Source organism: Sciurus vulgaris (genome assembly GCF_902686455.1).
Source record: "Sciurus vulgaris genome assembly, chromosome: 1".
NCBI lineage: Eukaryota > Metazoa > Chordata > Mammalia > Rodentia > Sciuridae > Sciurus > Sciurus vulgaris.
The window spans coordinates 77,429,925-77,455,466 of NC_136461.1; the positions used below are offsets into that span (position 1 = coordinate 77,429,925).

At 37.2% G+C, this 25,542-nt stretch overlaps 1 protein-coding gene across 1 annotated transcript in view; it reads left to right on the top strand.

Moving 5' to 3' along the window:
* LRRC8C (leucine rich repeat containing 8 VRAC subunit C) overlaps positions 1-25,542 on the top strand; it is a 102,124-nt gene that overhangs the window by 47,619 nt on the left and 28,963 nt on the right. The window contains exon 3 of the mRNA XM_079151136.1: positions 22,765-22,906. Within this exon, the coding sequence (XP_079007262.1) occupies positions 22,769-22,906 (138 nt within the window). The 5' untranslated portion in view covers positions 22,765-22,768. The remainder of the gene's footprint in view (positions 1-22,764; positions 22,907-25,542) is intronic.

A 25,542-nucleotide genomic window follows, 5' to 3' on the forward strand; every position in this document is an offset into this window, starting at 1 on the left:
CTGAGGCAGGCAACTGAAGTAAAAAATGCAGTACTGCTAATAATATTATAAAGGAGCCGCTGTCTAGAATAAATCAGGCTGAGAACACCTCTGTTCTACTCGTATCCTTTCCTCCTTCTCCCAACCCTCCAAATAACAAAAAGGAGATTTTCCATTTCTACCACCATGCAGCTCTTTCAGGTGGCCTCCTCTTCATCCCTTAGTGCAGAGCAGGTGTCATGAGAGAATGCAGAATGATACAAAAGAATCAGGTGGTTCTCGTTCCAAAACTGTATGCAGCTTATTCTAAGTTCTAGTAGCCACATAAATATATTTGTTATGTATTTTTAACAGCTGGGGGACTTTCAGAATAAGCATATATTCTTTTTTTTTCATTTATTCATTTAACAATTATTTGTTGAGTGCCCTTTTTGTGCTAGACACTGTTCTAGGCACTGGGAGATAGGAGTGAACAAAAATGAAGTTCCTGTTTCTTAGGAATGTACCTTATGATTCAGGAGACAGAAACACAAGTGAATAAGCACACACCTACATTGTCCTTATCTAATAAGGACAATGCTGTGAGAACTGAAGAGCATCACATTGAGCAAACTCAGAAAGTCCAGGGTCACATGTTTTCTCTCATATGAAGAAACTAGAGAAAGAAAAGTGTGAGGAATAAAAACGAAAGAAAGAAAAAGAAAAACCTCATGAAAATAGAAAGGAGACCAGTAGAGTTGAGGAAGGGGATCAGGGAGAGGGCATAGGAGGTAGTGCTGGGGAAGGAAGTAGATCAAATCCTTTTGTGTGCATATACAAGTGTGTCACAACAAATCACACTATTATATATAACATAATACACCAGTAAATAAACTTAAAAATTTTTTATAAAAGGTAATGCTTTGAGGAAAGCCACTTAGGAGAATAGAAAAGGGAATTCTGAGAAGGCATGTTGCCGCCGTGCATGAGTTCGTGTTCATGCTTTCAGTCGGGCAAGTAAACAAGGCATCTCTGAAAACAACATTTGCACAGAGACCTGAAGGAAATGAGAGAGCAGTGTTCATGCCCATATCTAGGGGCAGCATGTTCCTTGTTTCAGGAAGTCCTTAGATAGTTTTCCTCTCTTTCTATACACCCTAAGTGTTTTCATCCTGTCTCATGACTTTAACGCTTTCTGTCCCCTGGTGACTCCCAAGTTTTTATCTCCAGCCAAGATCGTTCCTGACTCTGTCTGGCGTGTCAGGTGTTCATGGGGACCCTCACTGGGATGTCGACTAGGCACCACTGCAACCAGACTTCCCATTCCCCTTCTGCCTGCAATCTGCTCTTTCTAAAGCCTCTTGCTCCCTTAGCAACCCATCCTTTCTTTTTCTCAAGTCAAATATCTTGTACCTGTATTGTACATTTCAGAAAGGTAGAAGAAAGGATTTTGGAAGTGTTCACCATAAAGAAATGATAAATGTTCAAGTAGATAAATATGTTTAACCTGATTTAAACATGACATTATATATATATATATATATATTGAACATTATGTGCTGCTCTATTAATAGGGATAGTTTTATGGGTGTATGTATCAGTTGAAACATCATAGAAAATAAGACTTTAAAAAATGAAAGTCATCTTGGCATTATCTTACTCCTCTCAAACCCCATATCCAATCTATCAGCTAGAGCATGAGTTACTTATATTCAGAAAAACTAGAGAAAGAGAAAGGTTAGGGCAGTTAGATGAAGAAGCTGAGATAAAATGGAAAGCCAAGCAGTAATAGAAGTAACTGCAGGGCATTATTTGATAGGATAAAGAAAGCCAAGGCTAAGGGCTTGTGAGTCCAGGAACTCAGGTTGGTGTGAAATCATTATCTTAAATCATGTTTCCCTTCCATGTATGTATGACATGTCAAAATGCATTCTACTGTCATGTATAACTGAAAAAAAAAAGGAAAAATATCATGTTCCCCTAAAAGAATTAAACTTTCAGAGTGGTTGACAATGTGTATTTCAATATGTCTTAATGGCAGTGTTAGTTGGCAGAATAAGCCTGTAGTCCCATGGATTATAAAGACACTTTAGGTTCTCATGGGGATATTTTACATAAAGTTCACCTAAAGTGTTTCCTATTCTCTGCCCCTGGAAACATTGTGGGACCTGATGAGGAAGCCTGAAAAGCAGTCATAATATAAAAAATAAAACAATGGACGTTTGAGCCATTTACAGGAAAACAGACCTCTTTGTAGGCTTATCTACAGTAAAGTAAAATACTTTGCTAGCACATCAGGGAAGAAAGAGCCTGATAATTTTCTAAGACAAAGAGATGGTTGATAGTATTTCAACAAATTAATTTGAACAAGAACAATGAAAAGGAAATTAAGTAGTTAGTGTCCTTCTGTTTTAATTTGGTATAAGTTTCCCAGTATTCAAATTCTCAGTACAGAAAGTTCTTGCTGTTTTTGCTACACGGAGTTCCTGAAAATCACATGGAGATCCCCGCAAAGAAGAATGGAGTAGGGCCATATTTGGGGACTGCATTCTCCACCAAAGAATTCGGTATCAAACCAAAGACAGGTGAAACCGAGAGTATAATATAGGAGTGCTTTTGTGGATCTGGTAAATTTCCATTTTCCTCGACACTTAAGGTAGAAGTACTTCCCATACTAGTGACTCCTTTGTGGGCAGAAGTTGAGTCCTTTAAACCTCTTTAAAAAAATATCTTTCCTCAGGCTGGATTTCTCTCTTCATGTGAAATTTTAGACTGGATCAAGTCACAGGTAGGATTGCTGTGAATATAGTCCTCAAGTGGCTAACTTCCCAAGCAGGTGCTCCTGCCAATGGATGTCAGGCCTAAACTTCCCATAAACGAAGTTATTAGAGATTAAGAGTTTTCCTTGTGAAATCAGCTTGGACACTGGAATCTGACAGAGTTGAGCTGGAATTTTTGCAAATGTCATTCACAGAGTTTGTAAACTTGGGGAAACTGACCTCTCTTTGCAGATCTCTTCTTCTATAGAGCAGAGATTTAACATAGAAGTTCAACAAATAATATTTTCAGTAACTGGCAATTAGTAGATACAATAATATTAATTATTAGTTGTTATGCCTTTCCTTTCCCACTTAACAAAAATGTTTCTTCCATTTTTTATGAAGAATTCTTTTCTTTTTTTTTAGTGTGGTACCTCAAGTGCGGACTGAAGACTCAAATACCAAGAAATTCTTATTCTTTTTAATAATAAACTCCCCTATTCACAATAGCCATGATATGTAAATAACCAAAATGTCCATCAGCAGATGAATACATTATTTTTAAAATGTGGTATATACCTACAGTATAATATTATTCAACTCTTAAAATGAAGGAAATTCTTCAGTATTCCATGACATGGATGACCCTTGAGGAAGTTATGTTAAGTGAAATAGGCCAGTCACAGACAAATGCTACATTATTCTATTTAAATGATGTATCTAAAATAGTCCAATTCATAGAATCAAATAGAGCAGTGGTGGTTGACCAGGGCCAGGATGAGTGGGAAATAGGGATTTCCTAATCAATGGGTACAAAGTTTCAGTTAGCAAGATAAACTCTGGAGACTTCATGTACAAATTATATGTATAGTCAACAAAACTGTATTGTGTACTTAAACTTCTGTTGAGAAGGCAGATCTTTTGTTAATTGTTCTTACTGCAATAGCATCATTTTTAAAAATGGTTAACTCCCTTGATCACACCAAATTTGATTATTTCTATTGATACTATTACTACCTATCACAAATTGAGTACTGATTTCCTGCATTGCACTACAATCAGTCCTTATCATAATTATCTCTGCAAAGTTCCCAATAAACCTGTGAAAGAAGATATTGTCCTTTTTCATATTTTAAAAATAAGGAAACAAAAGTAGCTTGCTTGTTGTCACCCAGTTTATACGCAGCAGAGCGAGGATTCCAACTTGACTTCAGTGCCATGTTCTCATATAGTGATTCTAGAGTATCACTCCAGTACTGGTGGGGTAGCTCAGAGGTACAGTGCATGCTTAGCACGCACAAGACCATAGGTTCAATCCCAGCACCAAAATAATAGCAATAATATTAACAACAAAAACAAAAAATATCACTACTCTGGTACTATATTAACATAATAATCTGTTCTTGAGATATGAACTACCTTAACAATGGGAGAAATATCTCCTCCCCAAAAAAGTGTAAATCAGACATAGAAAACCTATGGTGAGAGAATGTTTCTATTTCTTATGCCTTGCTTTTCTCTTTTTCCTTTTCCTGCAATAAAACCAGAACTCTAGAATGAGTGGATATTCTTTATCATTTGGAGAAAAATGAACAAGTGGAAATAATACATAACATTTAACTTTTAAAACCACTCATGATTATATATTCCTGAAGGAAGTGTTGTTTGGTCTCTTCTCTCCCTTTGCCATCACACTATTTAATTCCATGAGTCAAAGAAAAAAAAGGTACAGAATATTTATTAGATCATCTTAGTCCTTATTGCCTTGCTTCCAACCCCTGGCATATTTTCTACATTTAATCTGTTTACATGTTATTTGCATGTTGCCATGGCAGTGCTGGTTATGTGCTGTGAGAGACCTTCGTGCTGAGGAAGATTTTCTTAATGTTAAACCCTGCATTTTCATTTCCACATTTTATCTTGGTGTTACCAGGGCAACCAAAATAATTTCATTTTCTCTTTGAAGTTGATGCCCTTAAGGCTGTTATACCTCATGCTGACTCATTTATGTTCTTAGAATTTTTTCTAGTTTAATTTCTGCAGCTACTTTTTTACACAGATGCTTTCTGTTTTTCTTTCTATTATAATCATAGCTGGTGCATTGTTGGCATGTGGTTAAGTATTTGGGGGGATTACAAATCCCACTGGTGATTAGAAAAGAGCTATGGACCTTCTCATCAAAAAATGCCTGTTTAAGAAATAGTGGAGGAAAACATTGGATATGTAGAAGCTTATTCAAGCATTTCTTGTCCAAATTTATCTGGGTCTTAGGTTGTGAATAGCAAGCTGTAAGAGTTTGTATGGCAAGGAATTTATCAAAAAAAATCTGTATAAATCTATTATTCCTTTTCTAAATTCATGTTGTGAAAAGTTAGACATTTGTGTGTGTACATTTTAATTTCTTCATTCCAAAGCAATCTCATGCTTGGTTTTATACCCCGTCCTTCTCTGGCAAGTCTCTTGGCAAATTCCCTGCAGGAATGAATGACTAGTTGGCATGCATCTCTGCCAGTGCTGAACTGGCTCACAAAAACCCCTTTGAAAGATCTGAGGAGTTAAGAAAAGTGATAATACATTTCAAAATCTTATTGCATTTAATTTTATTGCCCACAGATTCTATTGTAACTACTTATTTATCTTTGATCCCCAACCTTTGGCACTTAGTAGGCAAAAAATGTTGAAAAAGGGAAGAAAGAAGGAAGGATAGAGAGAAGGGGGAAAGGAGGAAAAGAATGGAAGGGCACATCAAAAGAAGGGAAAAAGAAAATGAGAAAATGTATGAACCTAGAGGACATCATGTTAAGCGAAATAAGCCAGGCACAGAAAGAAAAATGCTTCATGTTCTCTCTCATGTGTGATCTAAAGTTGATCTCACAGAAAAGTAGATGGAGCTGTGGTCACTAGACACTAGGGAAAGGATAGGGAGATGGGACAATAGGGAGAGGTTAAATAATACCAAAAATACAATTGAATAGAATTCTTTCTTGGCTTTTATAGCCACAGTAGGGTAATTATAGTCTATAGCCATTTATTTATTTTTTTAACAGTTATTTATTACCTGAAATTCACTTTTTTAAAGAAGCACTATTTATTTAGTTAGTTATTTATAGAGAGAGTCTCACTAAGTTGCTGAGACTGGCCTCAAACTCACAATCCTCCAACCTCAGCCTCCCAAATTGCTAGGATTACAGGCATGTGCCACTGAGCCTGGCTGCAACAATTTATTATATATTTCAAAATAATTAGAGGAGAAAAGATGTTTGCAACACTTAGAAATGATACATCTTCAAGGTGGTAGAAATGCTAATTATCCTGATTTGATCATTATACATTGCATATATGTATTGAATTGTCATATTGCACACCATAAACATGCACAAATATTAAGTACCAGTTAAAAACTTTTTAAAGACGTTTTTAATACAGACCATAGGAATCTATCCTCTGACCAGAATGGATTTCAGAGGGTAGTTCAGAAGTCAGTTGCTAAGGAGGAATTCTGGATGAATTTTGAGTGAGGTGGTTGTATGGCAGGATGGCACACCTGTCCACAGGATGGACAGACACAAGGCAGAAGGCAATCTTTGACCCCCATCATTATTTCTTGTGTTCATTCCCAGAAAATTGCTGAGCATCCCTCTCATTGGTAATGGTTGCCACACTGTGATGCTAAAACAATATTTGCTGTTTGGTACTAAATGTAGACTTCTAGGCCAGAGCTTTGGGGCATTTTAAATTTCTACACTGAATTAGGGTTGAGGCATCCTGTGGTGTATAAACCAGTATAGTTCAGGGTCAGTTCACATGGTCTGGATGGCAGTTTCCCTTATTTAACATCCAGGCACAAGGTGAAACTCCCAAACTCCGCACATGTTAGGTTTCCATCTGTGTTTTTGTCTGTGACCAAAACCCTGAGAACAACAACTTAGAGGAGGAAATGTTTATTTTCGGCCCTCAGTTTTAGTCCATAGTTGGCCAACTTCTTTCCTCTGGGCCCAAGGTGCTGCAGAACATCATGGCAGAAGGGTAAAGTGAAGAAGAGCTGGAAGTAGAAAGAGAAAGAGAGAGAGAGAGAGAGAGATGTCGGGGACAAAATGCAAACCACAAAGGCATTCCCCTAGTGACCTATCTCCTCCACCACACCTACCTGCCTATAGTTACCACCTAGTTAGTCCATTCAAATTATTAATCTATCAAATGAATTAGTCCACTGATTAGGTTACAACTCTCTTAATTCAATCCTTGCAGCTCTGAACATTCCTGCATTAACACGTGTACTTTTGTTGGGTATATCCTATCCAGGCCATAACAACATGCTTTTAGTAGATTTTCACACATCCCTTAGAAAAAGTCTTTTGGTGAGTGAGACTTTTGGCAATTCAGTCTAAGAATGTGTAATTTGTTATCCTCCTCCTCTCAGAGCATCTGGTCCAACTCAGTCCTGTCCTTCTGTCTCTAGAGATAGAAATATCAAATTATTTTATTCAAAATAAACAGAAACAAAACATTTGTAATTTGAAGTGAATGGAGGGCAACACAGAACATCTTAAGAGGTATCAAAAACCTTCATGTGAACCTCCACCCTGTCTGAAATGTTCTTCTGGCCCTGGACTCCAACTTTACCTGGCCAACTATTCCAGCTGATGCTTCATATTTGCATGCAGTCATTGCTTCCCACATTCCCAGTAGCTCAATGCTGTCTGAGCATCCTCAACTTCTACTTCATCATGGTTGTCTCAATTGTAATTAAAAGTGTCTGTCATTTTTACCACCATTGTTCTACCATGGTACAAAGTTCATAAAGACAAAGGTTATATTTTCTTTTACTGTTTTATCTGTACTAGTGAACCCAATACCTTACAGATAAAAGTGATGGTGGTACTTGTAGAAAGGATGAACAAAGCTGTAGGTGTCAGGGTTGTAAAGCTGTCAAACACAGTACAACTGTCCTCCTCACTTTGTACTTGAGCAGTGGCTGTCTCCATTGATAATCTGCATTCTCTCCAGCCAGGGTAAGGTCAGGCTGAATCAGATCTTGGGGTTATACATCCACCCCATTTCCCCAAATCCCACATCTTTGCCACTATAATCCTGAGGCTGACTCTGCTTGTGTCTAAGAACTCTGAGTAAAAATAAACCAGCCTATCTTTCTACCAATTTCCATTTTTCTATTGAATATATATATATATTTTTTTATTTTGCAGAAACTACTTTAAGTCCCTAAAACATTGGTCAGAATTAACATTTTAATATGGGTCATCTGAAAAGAGGAAAAGAACAAATAAAAACAAACATCCCCACAGTTGTTCCATAAACCCTGTCTTTTCCTTTGGCTCTAAGCCCATTTTCCACCATCCAAAAAATCATCTACTTCATTCCTAAATTCTTCTTTGGAATGTCCAACAATCTTTCATCTTTGAAGTGTTTGATGTCTAAAAGTGATTTTTTTTTTTTTCTTGTTTTTGCCTTACTTTTCACTAAAAAACTTAGGGTTTATTTGAATTCCTGTGACCTTCCTACTTGGCTTTTTATTTTTAAGCATTTATAAATAATATTTTTAAGCCTCCAAAGTCAACAATTCTTGACCTAATTTTTCTCTTTCCAAATACCCCTTCCATTCTGCTGGTGAAGTTGATGAGCAAAACCTGTTCTGAAACCAACTTTAGATGTCACCATCCAAGATGATATATTACTAGGCTCTTCTATCTTGTTTTCTAGGTCTTTCAACCATTTTTAAAAATATAATTGGCAAAGCTCTCAACATTTTTGAATTTTTTTTTTTCAGGAAGACCTCATCTAGCCCCAAACCAACTTTCTTACTAATAATAGTAACTGCCTGTAAACCATTTTGTCTCTAAAGATGACACTGCTTGGGGTCTTAAACCTGTCTTAGCTGATGAGCCTTTAAATTTTTTTCTTCTATTTTCTTTTTGCTGATAGAAGATTTAAATTAATAAATCCATGGTCTTACTCTTGGACTAATCTTGAAATTTTGTTTTAACTAGTTATTCAGTTATTTATTCAGTGAATATATATCCAGCTCTTAGGTGCTGTTTTAGTCAACTATTTTGCTGCTGTGACTAAATGACTGGACCAGCACAGCTGGAAAGCACAAGCACAAGGAGGAAAGGTTTATTTGAGAGCTCATGGTTTCAGAGATCTTAGTCCACAGAAGGCTGGCTCCATTCCTCTGAGCCCAAGGTGAGGCAGAACATCACGGCAGGAGAGGGTGGTAGAGGGAAGCAGCTTACATCATGGTGATCAGGAAACAGAGAGAGACTCTGCTCACCAGATACAAATATATATATCCCAAAGCCATGCCTCAATTCCAGTCTCCTCCAGCCACACCCTACCACTTCAGTTACCACTCAGTTAATCCCTATCAGGGGATTAAATTACTGATTGGGTTAAGACTTTTACAACCCAATCATTTCTCCTCTGAATCTTGTAGCATTGTCTCACATGTGAGCTTTTGGGGGACACCTCATATCCAAACTATAACAGGTGCAAACACAGTAAGGTATCAGGAAAGCAGTGGTGAACAAAACTGAAATCATCCCTGCCTTCATGGATCTGATGGCTAGAGAGAGACCAGCATTAACCCAAGAGAATGGGAAATGATGTCTGTGGCCATTGAGGGACATCCATGGTGTTTTTTTTTTTTTTTTGTTTGTTTGTTTGTTTGTTTGTTTTTTGGTTTGGTTTTTTTGTTTTTTGTTTTTTTTGGTGCTGGAGATCGAACCCAGGACCAACTGAGCTATCTCTCCAGCCCATCCATGGTGCTTTGAGAATCTGAAATGCTGCCTTTGAATGGCACTAGAGCCTCACTCTATAGTTTAGAATAGGAGTTTATAAAGCAAGGAGGAGGATTGTAAGAACACTTCAGTTGTAGGATGAGCCTGCCACTATTATTTGATTCTTTTTTCTTAACTTTTCAGAATCCATATAGATCTTTTAGTCTTTGCTATCATGTACTGTGTATCACGTTGTTTCACTACTTCTTTTTGAAGGGGGAGAGTTATCTTTATCTTTTTAAATTGAAAAATACAGTGATCTTTAGAAACACCTATTTTAATTGTATTTTCAAAGACTTTTTTTCATACAGATTTTTGATACAATCTTATTTGAGAGGCCAGCAGCCTTTGACCATATTCTTCTAGAACCTTCATCTGAAGAAATCTTTGATGCCCTACCTCCATGACTCAAATGTGTGACTCTAGGAGTACAGAGTATCTTCACATTAGATTTTTATTTAACTTTACTATGAGTAAATAAAACTTGGAAGAATTAATATTATGTCTAACTTGAAAAAGATGATCATTGGTCAATCAATACATTAAATTTAGAGCCAAACCAAATAATTATTGTTTCTATAGGCACAAAGTTTTACATAAATTAATAAATAATAAAGATTATTCTTTATTGACTACGTAGAAAAAAACCTAGTACTTTGACATTCAGTTGCATTCATGTCAGTTTTGAGAGTCTGGCAATACAAGTTCCATAGTTGACCACTTCACAGAGCTATTTTTCCCAGAGGCTGGAGGACCTGAACTTCCTCCTTATGTCATGAACTTTACGGAGCACACTCAACAGGAAGGACAGATCAAAAACTGCCTAGACATTGTGAGCAGCCTTCTTAAGGGTCCCAAGAAGTACTCAGCAGTTAGTGTTTCTTTGTTAGTATCAAACCTTCCATTGTCCTTGATACTACAAGGGAAATTTTAAATGGTAGATTCCTATCAAGATTAATTTATTTAAAGAGGAAGATAAAAATGATCATATTGAGCTGGAATTGTAGCTCAGTGGTAGAGTGCTTGCCTAGCGTGTGTGAGGCACCGTGTTTGATTCTCAGCACCACATATAAATAAATAAAATAAAGGTCCATTGAGGGAGCTAAAAAAAAAACTACTAACGATGGCTTTTCTAAAAAAAAAAAAAAATCATACTGTAAATCCTGTAGTCTGTCAATCTTTCAGTTTTATATCAATCTCTATTTCCTGAACAGTATTACTTTCTATTTAACATACCTGGAAACTTAAAAATTTTACCCACAATAAAAAAAAAAAAAAAAAAAAAGTGGGCAAGATTTTTGGACAAAATGATACCTTAGCTTCCCTATCACACTTGTGGTTGACTGGTACTTAGCAGTCTACCATCTATGTTTGTGAAAAGGTATTTGAAAAACAAGATACGCTTCCAGTCAGAATAGAAATGACCACTTGCACTTTAGGGATCAGTAAGAATTCAACGCAACAATTTCTTGAGCAGTTTTAGGCCCCAGAGCAAGGAATAAAAAATAAAAGGTGACCCTGAAATTTTCAGATTATTCTAAACTCCAGAAGTTAAGAAATAAGCAAGAAACTTTAGTCACGATGTTCTCAAGGGCAGGAGCCTTCTTGTCTCCTTGCTCTGCTTTCTCTCCCTTCGTGGGAGGATGGCGTCCCAGGCAGCCAGCCTGCAGCCCTGCTCAGTTTGGGTATTCTGGTCCGGTTCTGGGTGACTGCTGCTGGAGACACAAACCGAGATTGGAGATAAACCTCAGTCTCTTTTTGTTCACCAAAGGAGGAGATAATCTTTAAAAATAAAACTCAGGTGAATCTTAGACTTTGTTTCTGGCTGTTGAGATTTTGATCAAACGAACTGGAACAACTTCTGAAGCACCGTCAGTGGTACTGAGAGCTAAAGCGGAAGCACACTGCCTTTCCAGGGTATCCCCTATTGGTCAGGGGCTGTGTACACTATTTCCTGCAAGACTGATGCTGCTTTAAGGCGATTTAATAAACAGAGTAAGAAAGTCAGTGGGATGCAGAGAGCTGAGCCATTTCTCAGACGATAGAGGGATTCAGAATATAGGGATAAGGAAGGGAGTGACATTCATTTGATGATCTTTTATGGTCAGTTTTTTAAAAGGACTATTAGATCACAGCTTAGCCATTTCAGAAAGGGCTTCTGAATTTAAATGTACTTGAAATGTGCATAATAAGCATTTAATTATTAATAGCATTATACAACTGAAACTATTGGACAAAAATCCCAAAGAAATTAAATCCTTCTTTTAAGATCTTTGCAAGATTTAAAGATGCATAATTCCAAAACACCATATCGTTAATAAGACTGTCAGGTATAGATCTGTTTTTCTGTCACTTGCTTCTTAATAGAGTAATGTTCAGACTTAAAGTAACAAAATTTGGCCATTTCCTTGGGTACAAGCTAAGACATAAGAAAGTATTATTGATCAATACATCCTCTTTAGCACTAGTGACAGAACATTGTGCATTAAAGTTTCAGTGATCCTTAACTTTGAAATGATAAATAATTCCTAACTCTTTTTCTCATCTCAAGTATTCTCTTTGGTAGGATGTTTTTTGAATAATCATTATTTATATGGTAATATGGTATATAGTAATAGTTAATCTTAACTTATTACAATATCATGCTTTGTCAGAAGATAAGAAGAGTATAGTCTTTACTACAAAGTACTTAATAGGGTGTATGTATCTGTGTGTGTGGGGGGGTGCTCAAGCCTGTTTCAACTTAACAAATATGCATTGATGGCCTCTTCCAATCCCTTGTGCTATTTTCTGGAAAATGAACAAGATGTAAACTTTGTCCTCAGTGAAATTCAAAACAAACAACAACAAACCTCTTTAAATGCATCATTGGCACAGGAAACAATAATGAAAACCATTTACAAAAAAGAGCAGTTCCAATTAATATTTTCTTAGGCATTTCATTAACAAACATTCTTCCAGGAGTTATACATATATGTAGGCAAGGGGAAGTACCTTGTCTGTTTTATTCTCTTTTCCCTTGGCACCTACCACAGTGCCTCACAGTAATTCACTCTCATCACTAATCAAGTTAGTGAACGAAAGTGAATCATGCTTGTGACAGAAAAAAACAACAGCTACTAATCAGAACATGTGGCATATAGTTAGTGGATTTGCAGTGGTATCTTTAGTGGTACCTTTATAATGACCATAAAAATAACTAGAAATATCATAAACGATCTTCCTTTATATCAGGCCTCGAGAGGCGTGCCCTAAAATACATATGAATAAAAGGATTTTTCTTTTTTTTAATTATTTATTTATTTTTTGATTTTTTACAGACTGCATTTTGGTTCATTTTACACAAATGGGGTACATCATTTCGTTTCTATGGTTGTGCACGATGTAGATTCATACCATTCGTGTAATCATACATGTACATAGGGTAAGGATGTCTGTCTCATTCCACCATTTTCATACCCCCCTCCCTCTCATTTCCCTTTACATAATCCAAAGTTCCTCCATTCTTCTCTCACTCCCCATACTCCCTACCCCCATTATATATCATTCCTCACTTATCGAGGAAAACATTCAGCCTTTTTTGGGGGGAATCAGCTTATTTCACTTAGCATGATATTCTTCAATCCATCAATTTATTTGTGAATGCCATAATATCATTCTTCTTTATGGCTGAATAATACCCACCTTTTGACCCAATTATCCCACTCCTCAGTTTATACCCAAAGTACTTAAAATCAGCATACTACAGTAATGCAGCCACATCAATGTTTATAGCAGCTCTGTTCACAATAGCAAGATTGTGGGAACCAACCTAGAGGCCCTTCAAAAGCTGGATGGAAAAAGAATTGTTCTTTAAATCCTTGAAGGAAATAATCAGAAAGAGTTCATTATTTTTTCTTGCTTAGTACATTTTTGTTCTTTAAGTTCTAATCAGCATCATGTGTTACAAGCGGTAAGCTCCAGAATGAGGAAGAAAACATTTGGTTAGAAATCGTGCTTCATCACCAGCTGTGTTCCTTGGGCAGATCACCTAATCTCTCTTGGCTCAAGTTTTTCACCCATAAAATCAGGGATGTGGACTGGATGATTACTTTGGTTCCTTTCAGGTTCTAAAATCTTATAACACATTCATAATTTGCTTTTAATTAATTATACTTCCACAGAGCCATGTAATTATATCTTCCTTTGGTGGCTTTTTCTAGAAATATTTTGCCATGTATTCCACAACTGTATAATAAAACAATCCAGAGTCATGCCCTCCCAAGGGAGAAAGATATAATTTTTATGTAATTGGAAAAATGTGGCTCCTGCTTTTTATTTTCATCCTTATGTTGCCAGAAAAAAAAAAAAAAACCAGCTTATTTTATAATTGCTGTTTTAAACATCCTCAGGACTTTATTTTGATTTGTGGAGCCTTTGGGCACAACCGAGAAGCACCCATAAATGTAAAATCGTGGTATTTCTGTCCTCTGCCTCTTTTACACTTCTCCATACTGGCCTCAGCTGCACTCCTGTCCTGAGCCTGCCTTGAGGGACCTTCCTCCCAGGACATTACTCAGGACACATTTTCATTTTGCAATTATAATTTCTAAAGCTGAAGGCAATTGGGTGCCTTTCTTCACTAAAATTACAAATATCTACTAATTTATTCATCAAGTATCAACTGCCTACTGTTTGCCAAGTTTTATTTTCTAGATATTTGTGACACATTAATAAAAATTAGAACTGAAAAATCAAGACCTGCCTTTGTGAAACTTACATTCTGTGGAAAGAGAGAAGCAGTACATTAAGAAACATAAAAAGAAATTTTGTTCTGTTTTGTTTTTTGGAAATAAATTGCATGTGGATGTAAGAGACAGGGAAGTCAAGGAGATTTCCAAGATAGAGTTGCCATTTACTGAGATTGGAATTCTGCAAATAGAGCCGGGCTTTGCTGTGAGGTGGGGGAGTGAAGGGAGTGTGACAGGAGTAGGTTTGGGACATACCGAGTTTAATGTGTCTGCTGGATGTCTTAAGTGAAGATGGCAGGTAGGTTTTGGTCTGGGTGGAGCTATGAATGAAAGCATCAAGACCAGATGCTATTGCCAGAGGAACAAATGAGTCAGGAAAGAAGAGAGGACCAAAGGCTAAGAATGGGGCTCTCCAAAATAAAAGTCAGGGAGAAAAGGAAGAAATAACCAAGGGGTGGAGAAAGGAACAGACCAGGAAGTGGGAAGAAAACCGAAAGTCTGTGATGTTCTAAGAGCCAAAGAGGAATGGCCAAATTATGTTAGATGCTGCTGATAGAACAAATAGGATGACAACTAAGAACTGACCATTGGATTTAGCAACATAGAGAGCAATATATGTGGATTCCTATTCTGTAATACTCATATTTCGTGTATTCAGGAATCATGAAATTATTTTTGGTTCATTCTGTTAAGGGGCCACTCACGGGGTTACTGACATTTTTCCTATGATCATTTGGAACAGGCCCTTGTTTTCTTGAATGATATTTGATTGTGCCATCTAAAGGTGATTCTGTTTACCCACTGTCAGAAAAATGTGGAATAAACAAATGCAGCCATACTTACCTGATAGCCACAGGAGAGCAGAGCAGCATTACCAACCAACTTGTCATCAAGGTGATAGCGTAAAATGGATATTCTTCAAGTCATGGGCTAATAAACAGAGTAGAATACATTTTGTGTAATTAGCTCTAGACAAGAAAGTATTAAAATTATCCTGATGGGTTCATATTATTTTAGGAAGAGACATATAAAAGAAAGAAATAAGAAGCTCTGTTTCCCCTAACTCTGTTTGCTCCTAACTTTACCAATATTTTTATCAAATGATTAAAGTATATCTTTGAGAGTTTAGTTTAGATGGAATATAGAACCATTAAAAAGAGATTTTTTTGTAATAAGTATTTTTTAAAAAAGAAATGCATACAGCTTCTGTAAAAGGTTATGGAATCAGTGTTATAAAGTAAAAGTTTAAATTTTTAAAATTAGGATACCAGAATCCTTGATTTAATTTGAAATGGCATCTTCCCAAAGACATTACAATTAGTTAAACTAAAATTTTGCAATGAGTTGAAAATTGGGGTCAGAGGAAGGATAATTATTAACATTTCTAAAATAGAAAAGTGTTTAAACAGTAATAAAATTATGCTGATTGATCTTTAGCCTCCTATCTTTATTTTTCAAATTTTATTTATTAACTGATATATATATAATATAAAAATTATACATATTAATGGGGTCCCAAGTGATGTTTCAATACATGTACACATTGTGTAATGGTTAGATCAGATTCAACACATCTATCTCTTCAATCATTTATCATTTCTTTTTTTTTTAATTTATTTATTTTGATTCATTGTAAACAGATGGGGTAAAACTTACTTCTCTGGTTGTACGTGAAGTAGAGTCATACCATTTATGTGATCATACATGTACATAGGGTAATGATGTTTGTCTCAATCTTTTCCCTTCCCCCCACCCATCCCACCCCTCTTTCCTCTATACAATCCATCCTTCCTCCAATCTTGCCTCCCTCCCACCCCCCATTATGTATCATCATCCGCTTATCAGAGAGATCACTCATCCTTTGGTTTTTTTGGGGATTGGCTTATCTCACTTAGCATGATATTCTCCAATTTCATCCATTTGCCTGCAAATGCCATATTTTATTCTTCTTTATGACTGAGTAATATTCCATTGTGTATATATACCACAGTTTCTTTATCCATTCATCAATTGAAGGACATCTAGGTTGGTTCCACAATCTGGCTATTGTGAATTGAGCAGCTATGAACATTGATGTGGCTGCATCACTGTAGTATGCTGATTTTAAGTCCTTTGGGTATAGGCCAAGGAGTGAGATAGCTGGGTCAAATGGTGGTTCCATTCCAAGTTTTCTAAGGAATCTCCACACTGCTTTTCAGAGTGGCTACACTAATTTGCAGCCCCACCAGCAATGTATGAGTGTACCTTTTTCCCCACATCCTTACCAACACCTATTGTTGCTTGTATTCTTGATAATCACTATTGTAATTGGGGTGAGATAGAATCTTAGGGTAGTTTTGATTTGCATTTCTCTTATTACTAGAGATGTTGAACATTTTTTCATATGTTTGTTGATTGCTTGTAGATCTTCTTCTGTGAAGTGTTTGTTCATTTCCTTAGCCCATTTGTTGATTGGGTTATTTGTATTCTTGGTGTAAAATTTTTCGAGTTCTTTATAGATTCTGGAAATTAGTGCTCTATCTGAAGTATGTGTGACAAAGATTTTCTCCCACTCTGTAGGCTCTCTCTTCACATTGCTGACAGTTTCCTTTGCTGAGAAAAAGCTTTTTAGTTTGAATCTGTCCCAGTTGTTGACTCCTGCTTTTATTTCTTGTGCTTTGGGAGTCATGTTGAGGAAGTCTGATCCTAAGCCAAAATATTGAAGATTTGGACCTACTTTTTCTTCTATAAGGTGCAGCGTCTCTGGTCTGATTCCAAGGTCCTTGATCCATTTTGAGTTGAGTTTTGTGCAAGGTGAGAGATAGGGGTTTAGTTTAACTCTGCTGCATATGGATTTCCAGTTTTCCCAGCACCATTTGTTGAATAGGCTGTCTTTTCTCCATTGCATGTTTTTGGCACCTTTGTCTCCATGAGAAAATTGTATTTATTTGGGTTTGTGTTCATGTCCTCTATTCTGTGCCATTGATCTACCTGTCTATTTTGGTGTCAATACCATGCCATTTTTGTTACTATTGCTCAGTAGTATAGTTGGAGTTCTGGTATTGTGATACCCCCAGCTTCATTCTTCCTGCTAAGGATTGCTTTAGCTATTCTGGGTCTCTTATTTTTCCAAATGAATTTCATGATTGCTTGCTCTATTTCTATGAGGTACGTCATTGGGATTTTAATTGGAATTGCATTGAATTTGCCCCTTAACTATTTAAACCTAGCAGTTTATTCAGGAGTGGCTCCTTTAGTTTGTAATGCTAACTCTTAAAAATGTCACAAAGAACTTGGAAACAACAGTGACAATGAAAGAGAAATCAATTGTAGTTGTCTCTGCAGAGCATGATTTTTCAGAGGTACCTAAAACTGTGAAAGAAAAATACAAAGAAATTTTTCAGTTAACCAAGCGTAAAGTCCATCCACCTCTGTTAGTTGGAGGATTTTTATTCAACTCTTCCTTTTGTGTCAAAAATGTTAAGGATTAATGCTATGCTGGATATCAGCTTAGAGTTTTGTCATACTTTAAAGCAACAAAGTTCATGTGTGTATTATAAGTTTATTCATGTATTTATATGTAGTAATATGTACATATATGTGAACATGTATCTGCACCTATATATACATACCCAAAAGAGTTTAAGTATAATCAATAAAAATTTAGTTCCAACACTAAAAAACTATATCATCTTGACTAGCTTTTTCTTTAACCAGTCATGTAACCATTTTAGCTAGGCTGTGCTGATATTAAGAAGCAACAGAGAATACTTCAGTTACTTTGATTCCTTAGTTTGTCTCTATTTCCCATACTAAAATCATGATGCCTATGAGGCACCTCAGCCAGGGACTCAAGGAACCTCTTCTGTTGTGGGTGCCTAGGTCTTAACTTTTTCAAGGAAAACCAGATGTAGAGAAAGGAACAGTGAACCTCAGCCTCTATGATTCTCAAAGTGCTAGCCCAGACCTTTTAAAGGGACCTCACAGGTCAAAATATAATGCTAAGATGTCATCAATGGTGCAAAACCAATAGTAGGCAAGGTGCCTTTGTGTGAATCAAGATAGAGACACCAGATTATGCTGAAGGGGATATATTCTTCATGGGTACACTTATAATTTTTTTAAAGCCAAATTCTCTTAATGTCCCTCTTGAAGCAGTAAAAGTTATTCCTTTAGTAACTGTTAACCCTTGACTCCATGTTACATCAGTACACTAGGTGATGAAATGGGAAAAACACCGAGCACTACAGCGACCTTCCACACTAGACTGGTGCCTCAAGAGAAAGCCCTGTGTGATAGTCGAGTGGAAAGCTGAATTAGCTGCTTTACCACACTGCTTTCATTTGAACAAGACAACTGATTAGTATTGGGTATGTGGCATATTATATTCCCAAAATGAATGAAGTGAACCTGAGACTTAGAGGAGAGCAACAAATACTTGATAGTAGTGGAATTCATATTCTTAAGCAATAATTAGAATTTTGGAGAACTTGTATGCACCATGAACTTGTCAGTTACCCAATACTTAAAAATTCTTCTGATGATAGCAGTGGTTGATATTAATCACTATGATTTTTTAATATTGTGTAATGAAATGTGTCACCATTTGGAAGATTGTAGAACTGAGTGATCCATTATTTTCCAGATTACTAATGCGTGCTGTTACAGAACCATGCATGGTAAAAAGATTGATTCAAAGTTTAAGGGGATTTAATATGGAATTTGAAAAGTTAATTGATATGGTTTCCAGATTCCATGTTGCAACTAACCAAGTCAAGTTTCAGTGTAGTCTCAAAAATGAATTTCCACAAAAACATGAAAAAGCTATTGAGCTATTCCTCACATTTCTAACCATATATGTGTGGGCTGTATTTTACTCATGCATTTCAACCCAAACAACATATCACAATAGATTGAATGCAGAAACAGATCTGGGAATCCATCTGTCTTCTATAATAAGCCAATATTAAAGAGATTTGAAAGGGGTAAAATAATGCCATTATTCTAATTTTTGTGTTTTGGAAAATATGGTCATTTTTTAAAAAATAGTTTTTTAGACTTTGATAGACCTTTATTTTATTTACTTACTTATATGTGGTACTGAGAATCGAACCCAGTGCCTCACACATACTAGGCAAGTGTTCTACCATTGAGCCACAATCTCAGCCCTATAGTCATTTTTAATGATAGTATGTATTAACCTGGATTGATTTTATTTTTTATAATGAATGAATGTGTATGTTTTAAATTTCTTAGTTTTAATTTCTAACATGGTAAATATTTGTGTTAGTCAGTCAGTCAGTCAGTTTGTCATTGTGACCAGAATACCTAACAAGGACATCTTAAGAGGAGGAAAGATTTATGTTAGCTCATAGTTTCAGAAGCATCCATCCATAGTTATCTGACCCTAAGGGAGAAACAGCATGGTGGATGGATGTGACAGAGGAAAGCTCCTCTGCTTATGGCAATGGGGAAGCACAGAGAGAGAGAGAGAGAGGAAGGAAGGGACCAGGGGACAGTCCTCAAGGCCAGGTCCCCAGTGAACCACTCCTTCCATTTATACCCCACATGCCTGTAGTTTTCACCACCTCCCAATAAGTCCATTCAAATTGTTAATTCATCAAATGGATTAATCCACTGATGAGGTAAGAGTCTTTATGATCCTATCATCCCTCCTCTGAACATTGCCACATTGTCTAACACATGAGCTTTAGGGGGACACTCCAGATCCAGACCATAACAATATTTATTTATAATAACCAATATTAACACTTTGGGGCTCTCATTATGTTTTAGAGCATGAAGGAGTCCTAAGGCCAAAATGTTTGAGAACCACTGCTCTATTGGTGCACTTTCTTCCTAAAACTGCCCCCTGCTTCAATGAATAATCTTAATTTCCTCCAAGGTCTAAAGGCATTTATCACCAAAGAGACAACAACAAAATACGTCAAAGAATAATAGATTATGGAACAGGTAGTTTGCTAATTGTTACTTTCACTTCAGCTAATTAGGATCACCCTGAATATGAGTTGATAAGCATTGCTTCCTGAATGGTCATGTAAATTCATCATTTAGTCAACAAATAGTTTTTCAGGGCATCTTGTTTTCAGACACTATGGAATTCAAAGTGAAATAAGACAGTAGCTCTTGAAGCAGCACTTGGAAGTTAAGATGAATTAGTACCTATCTGATTATCACAACAGACTGGATCATATTGGGTCAGTGTCCTGATTCATTGATAAAAGAGACCAATGTGTCAGGAAAATCAAAGTGTGAGCTAGTCTGAAATTTAATGACACTATGACTATGTGAAGTAATTACTTTAGCCAGTGTGGTTTGCCTGCAATGTCTGTTATGTGGCTCAGTGGTAGAGCGCTTTCCTAGCATGTATGAGGCACTGGGTTCAATCCTCAGCACCATGTTAAAAAAAAAAAAATGAATAAAATAAAGGTATTGTGTCCATCTACAATTAAAAAAAAAAAAATATATATATATATAATCACACACACACAGTGATACACACAGTGTATCAGTTCTATTCTCAAGAAGTTTGCAGCCCATGAGGAAATCATTTCAAGTGCTGCACAAATGTCAGGTAGATAGGCTGTAGGTGAAAGCATCACCAGGCAACTGGAATTTTCAACATTGTAAAAGTACAGATACAAAAGGAAAGCAAAATATTGTTTAAGAATAGTCATAAGGCAACAAGACAGAAGGAATAACATAATATTTTTCAAAGCTATAGCAACCAATTAATTCAGAGGAAAAGCTTGACTTTTATCCAGAATGTTTATTGTATAGTCCTTAATTCAGTGTTAGGGAAGAAAAATTCATGAAACAAACAAGATTTAGGAGACAGAGCAGTAAATGTAGCCTTTTCTCTGCCTTCTTTGTTAGGATTAAGCAGTAAGGACAAATGTAGAGAGCTAGATTATTGGATCTAAAGAAGGTAGAAGAGAGAATTTTTCATTCTGGTCCTCATTGGCCCTCCTTATTCCTTGCCATAAGATAAAGAAAGAATACTACTTCTCACAGTAGCAGAATGATTAACCCCAAGTCCTGGGTCACAGTACAGGCAGCGAGAATGAGATGTTAGAAAGGAGAATGCAGACCAAAAAAAGGATGTGCCTCTTTCCCTTTGTGCAGAGCCCTGTGTGCACCCCATTTACTTAGCTTCTGTCATTTAGACACAAATAGGAATTTTGTGTTAGTCTGCTTCCTGTCACTCTAACAATTACCTGAGATAAATCAACTTTTAAACAGGAAAGGTTTATTTTCATTCACATTTTTAAAGGTTTCAGTCCATGGTTGGTAGATGTGTTACTTTTGAGTTTCTAAAGCAAAGTAGTACATACATCATGGTAGGAAACATGGCAGAGCAAGCTGCTCTCCCTATGGAAGCCAGGAAGCAAAGGGAAGAGGGGAAAAAGCTGGCATCCCAACAGCCCCTTTAAGGGCATTGCCCCCAGTGGCATAAAACCTTCTATTAGACCTCACATCTTAATCGTTCCACCAACTCCCAAAAGCACCACAGGCCCATAACTAAGCCTTGAACATAGGAAACTTTGGGAGACACTGATCCAAACTATAGCATGTTTCCAGGATGAACTGATTTTTCAGAGGAAAAAAAATCAGGATAAGTGGGAGGTTGTCAGTGGCATATGAAAAGTACAAGAAATAGAGAACAGAAACCAAGACAAAAGAAAAGCACACCCAGGTGTGGTGGCGCATGCCAATAATCCCTGTGAATCAGGAGACTAAGGAAGGAGGATCACAAGTCCAAAGCCAGCCTTAGCAACTTAGCAAAGCCCTTAGGAATTTAGTGGGACCTGGTCTCAAAATTTTAAAATATATATATTTTTAATAAAAAGGGCTGGGGATGTGGCTTATTGGTAAAGTGCCCCTGGGTTCAATCCCTAGTATTAAAACAAAACAAAAACAAAAACACAGAGAAAATGGGGGCAGGAAGAGACAATGCGGTCCTCCACAACCCACCAACACCACCATTATGATCTCTCCTCTTAAAAGATAATAACCTCATGGCAAAATCGTTTTTCCTCCTCATGGAACAAGTAAAATGCTTTACAAGTAGGACTCAGAAAGAATTAACACAAAAGAATGCTGAAATGATACTTTAAAAATAGTTTAAAGCAATAACTCAGGAAGGTAAGATAAAAAAAGCATTTCAAAGGGTGAGCTCTGTTCCTATTGGCATCTTCATATTCTATTTGAGGGAAGTAGAGGTTCAAGAAATAATTGGGATTTAGCCATGTTCCCTCTGCCGACTGGAGCACAAGTGAGCCTAACTTCTAGACAGTAATTCAGTAAAGGTCCTTGCCTTTGCCATGTGACTCTCCTCATTTCCTCAAATGGTAGTTTTACTCAGTGGCTCTTTGAGACCCTAGTGGCCTGACAGCTCCTGGGCTCATGCAGACCTGGGTATCTAATGGACTGAAGCAACATTTCAAATGCGAGTAAAAGGGTCACTAGTATTACGTTGTGCTTGAAGATAAGTTAATTCACCAGCAGTCTCTCCTTTCTCAGAAACATGATTCCAGTGACAGAATTCCGGCAGTTCTCTGAGCAGCAGCCTGCCTTCCGGGTGCTGAAGCCATGGTGGGATGTATTTACCGATTACCTCTCTGTGGCCATGCTGATGATCGGTGTATTTGGATGTACTTTACAGGTAGGTGCCAGACCCATGGAGAAATGGGGCCGGAGCAAAATGTCAAGTCATTGAAGCTTCTTAAATGTCAAGTCATTGAAGCTTCTTAAAAAGAGCTGGCTGTGTGATTTTTAACCGTGTAAATATTAGTAGTTCTTCTCTATTTGTATATGGCATTTGTAATCATGGCAGAGAGCCTGAAACACATATTTACTAAACTTTTTCTAATAAGGTAAATATGGTACTTGTGAGATTTCAGTGATCCCAACTGCAGTCGACTATTGTCAAGTCGCTGTCAAGGTCGCCAACACCAAAGAGGGTGCCTACCTTTCAAAGTTGACTTTACAGCAGACTGTATTATGTATTTCCATAGTGCCATTTACATTGCCAAAATGGAACTTTTTGTATTTCTTTACTTATAAAAGCTTGATAAGATTTTCTGAAAGAACTACTGTTTTGATGAGTTATCTTTATTTTCCCCAGTGTTCAGTTCTGAATTAAACTTTAACCCAACAAAATGTATTCTACACAGATGCTACTATTCATATGTTAAATCCAGATATATTTTGCATACCCACTGTGTGCCTAGCACCATACTTTGAGCAGATGGATATCTGTAAGTAGTTTATTTCTGGGGAAGAACTAAATACAGTAGCAATTAAAAGAAGTTGTGTTGCACTATGATACAGGAGTCTCCATGGCAGGTAGGGAGGACACAGGAGGGGCACTGGGCTTAGCTTGAGAAAAGAGAAGAGGTAATAGTTGCATTAAAACTTGGAAAACCAGCTAGAACTAGTCAGGCAGTGGGAGCTGGGCGTGGGAGAAGGTGCCAGGAAGAGGAGAGAAAGCTCTTAAGTCGTGGATGTGAGAAAGAACACAACATCTTTGGGAAACTCAGTAGAACTGGCACAGATTGGGTGTCATTTATATGAGAGTCAGCACCATGCCTGTGAATGGGATCACCCAGGAGAGGGGGTGAGCAAGACTATGTCAGGAACAACACTGAAGAGTACATAGGGGCGGAAGGGGAGACTCCGAGGGAGACTGAGAGCAACTGTAAGGACAAATGGAAACCAGGAGGGAGGAGTGTCAGAAGCCAAAGAAAGGTGATAACAGGCAGTTACAGAAAGAAAAGCAACACCTGGTTCCTTAGAAGTCTTGGTTTGGATTGTTGGAAAGATAGATGGAAGTTAGAGGCCAGGGACAGCTGGGCTGCAAGACGAGCTAGAAGATCAGCTCAGGAGGAGATAGGCAGAAAGAAAGCTAGAGTGATGCAGCATGGAAATAAAAGTCTTTTTAAAGTTGATTCATCACACAGTGCTTCCTGTGTGTTGGTCACTCTTCTGGACACTTTACACATACTTTAACTCATTTCTTCCTCATGGCTACTATAGAATATAGATGCTGTTATTATCCCCATTTATGAATGGGACACCTGCAGCACAGAGGTTAGGGAAACCTCCCAAAGTGGGTGACAAAGCCCTTATTCATACCAGGCCATTATTCGGATCCCTGTTCCTTTTTTTTTTTTTTTTTTTTTCCGTGCTGGGGATGGAACCCAGGGCCTCGTGCATACAAGGCAAGCACTCTACCGACTGAGCTGTATCCCCAGCCCAAGTCCTTATTCTTAACCTAACACTACATTACCTTTTATTTGATCAACAAAATCTTTTTGCCCCCTCCTCACCTGCCCAAGAAAGGATGAGAAGCTAAAGTCTAAAAGAGAGAAAGAGCAGAAATTAATTCATAATTTTAACAAAATGTTGTTAAAAGAACTTACTGTGTGCCTGACATGGTTCTACCAAGAATTATCAGTGAAGGATGAAAAAATTAAAGGTAAAAATCTCAGCCTTATGGAACTTAAATTTTGTGGGGAAAATAACAAGTAAATTAAGCAAAATCAATTAGTAAATTATATGTATATTGTCCCCTGGAGATCCCCCAGTGGGTGGATCCCCCAGAAAGTGGGGATAGTACCAAATCCTGTTTTTCTCTATTCATTCTTACTATAGATCTCAGCAACTTCAGCATATACTTTTTTTTCCTTTTCTTACTAAATTGAGAACTTTCACCTTTTCACTAAAAGAAGCCCTTTACAACTCCTTGTTGACAGGTCTGTATTGCCAGCTTCACTACCCCTGTACTCTAAGGTGGTTATTAAAACCAGGGTACCTTGAACTCAAGCACTAAGACATGGCAACAGTCAGTCTGATAACCAAGGCAGTTACTAAGTGACTAACATCATACTGCTCAGAAGAGCATGCACTTTATAACTTCTGAATCGCTTGTTTCTGGAATTTTCCATTTAATTTTTTCAGACCACAATTGACCATGAGAAACCACTAGAACAGAGAGAGAAATCATGAATTAAAGGGAACTACTGTAATATCTTAAGAAGGTGAACAGGGCAATGGGAAAAATAAAGCATTCACAGTAGAAGGTGCCAGCCAGCACAAGAGTTAGGAGTTGTGAATTTTGTATGAAGAAGAGAAGGAGGTGCAGGAGCAGGCCATGCAGATGTCCTGGAGGGAGACTTCCAAGCAGAAAGAACAGCAGGAATAAGGGGCACATAACAAAGGGTTAACTGAACACTTCACCTTCTGCAGAATTTGACTTTTTTGACTTTCTCAGCTTTCTAGCTGTTTCCCAGAGACCTG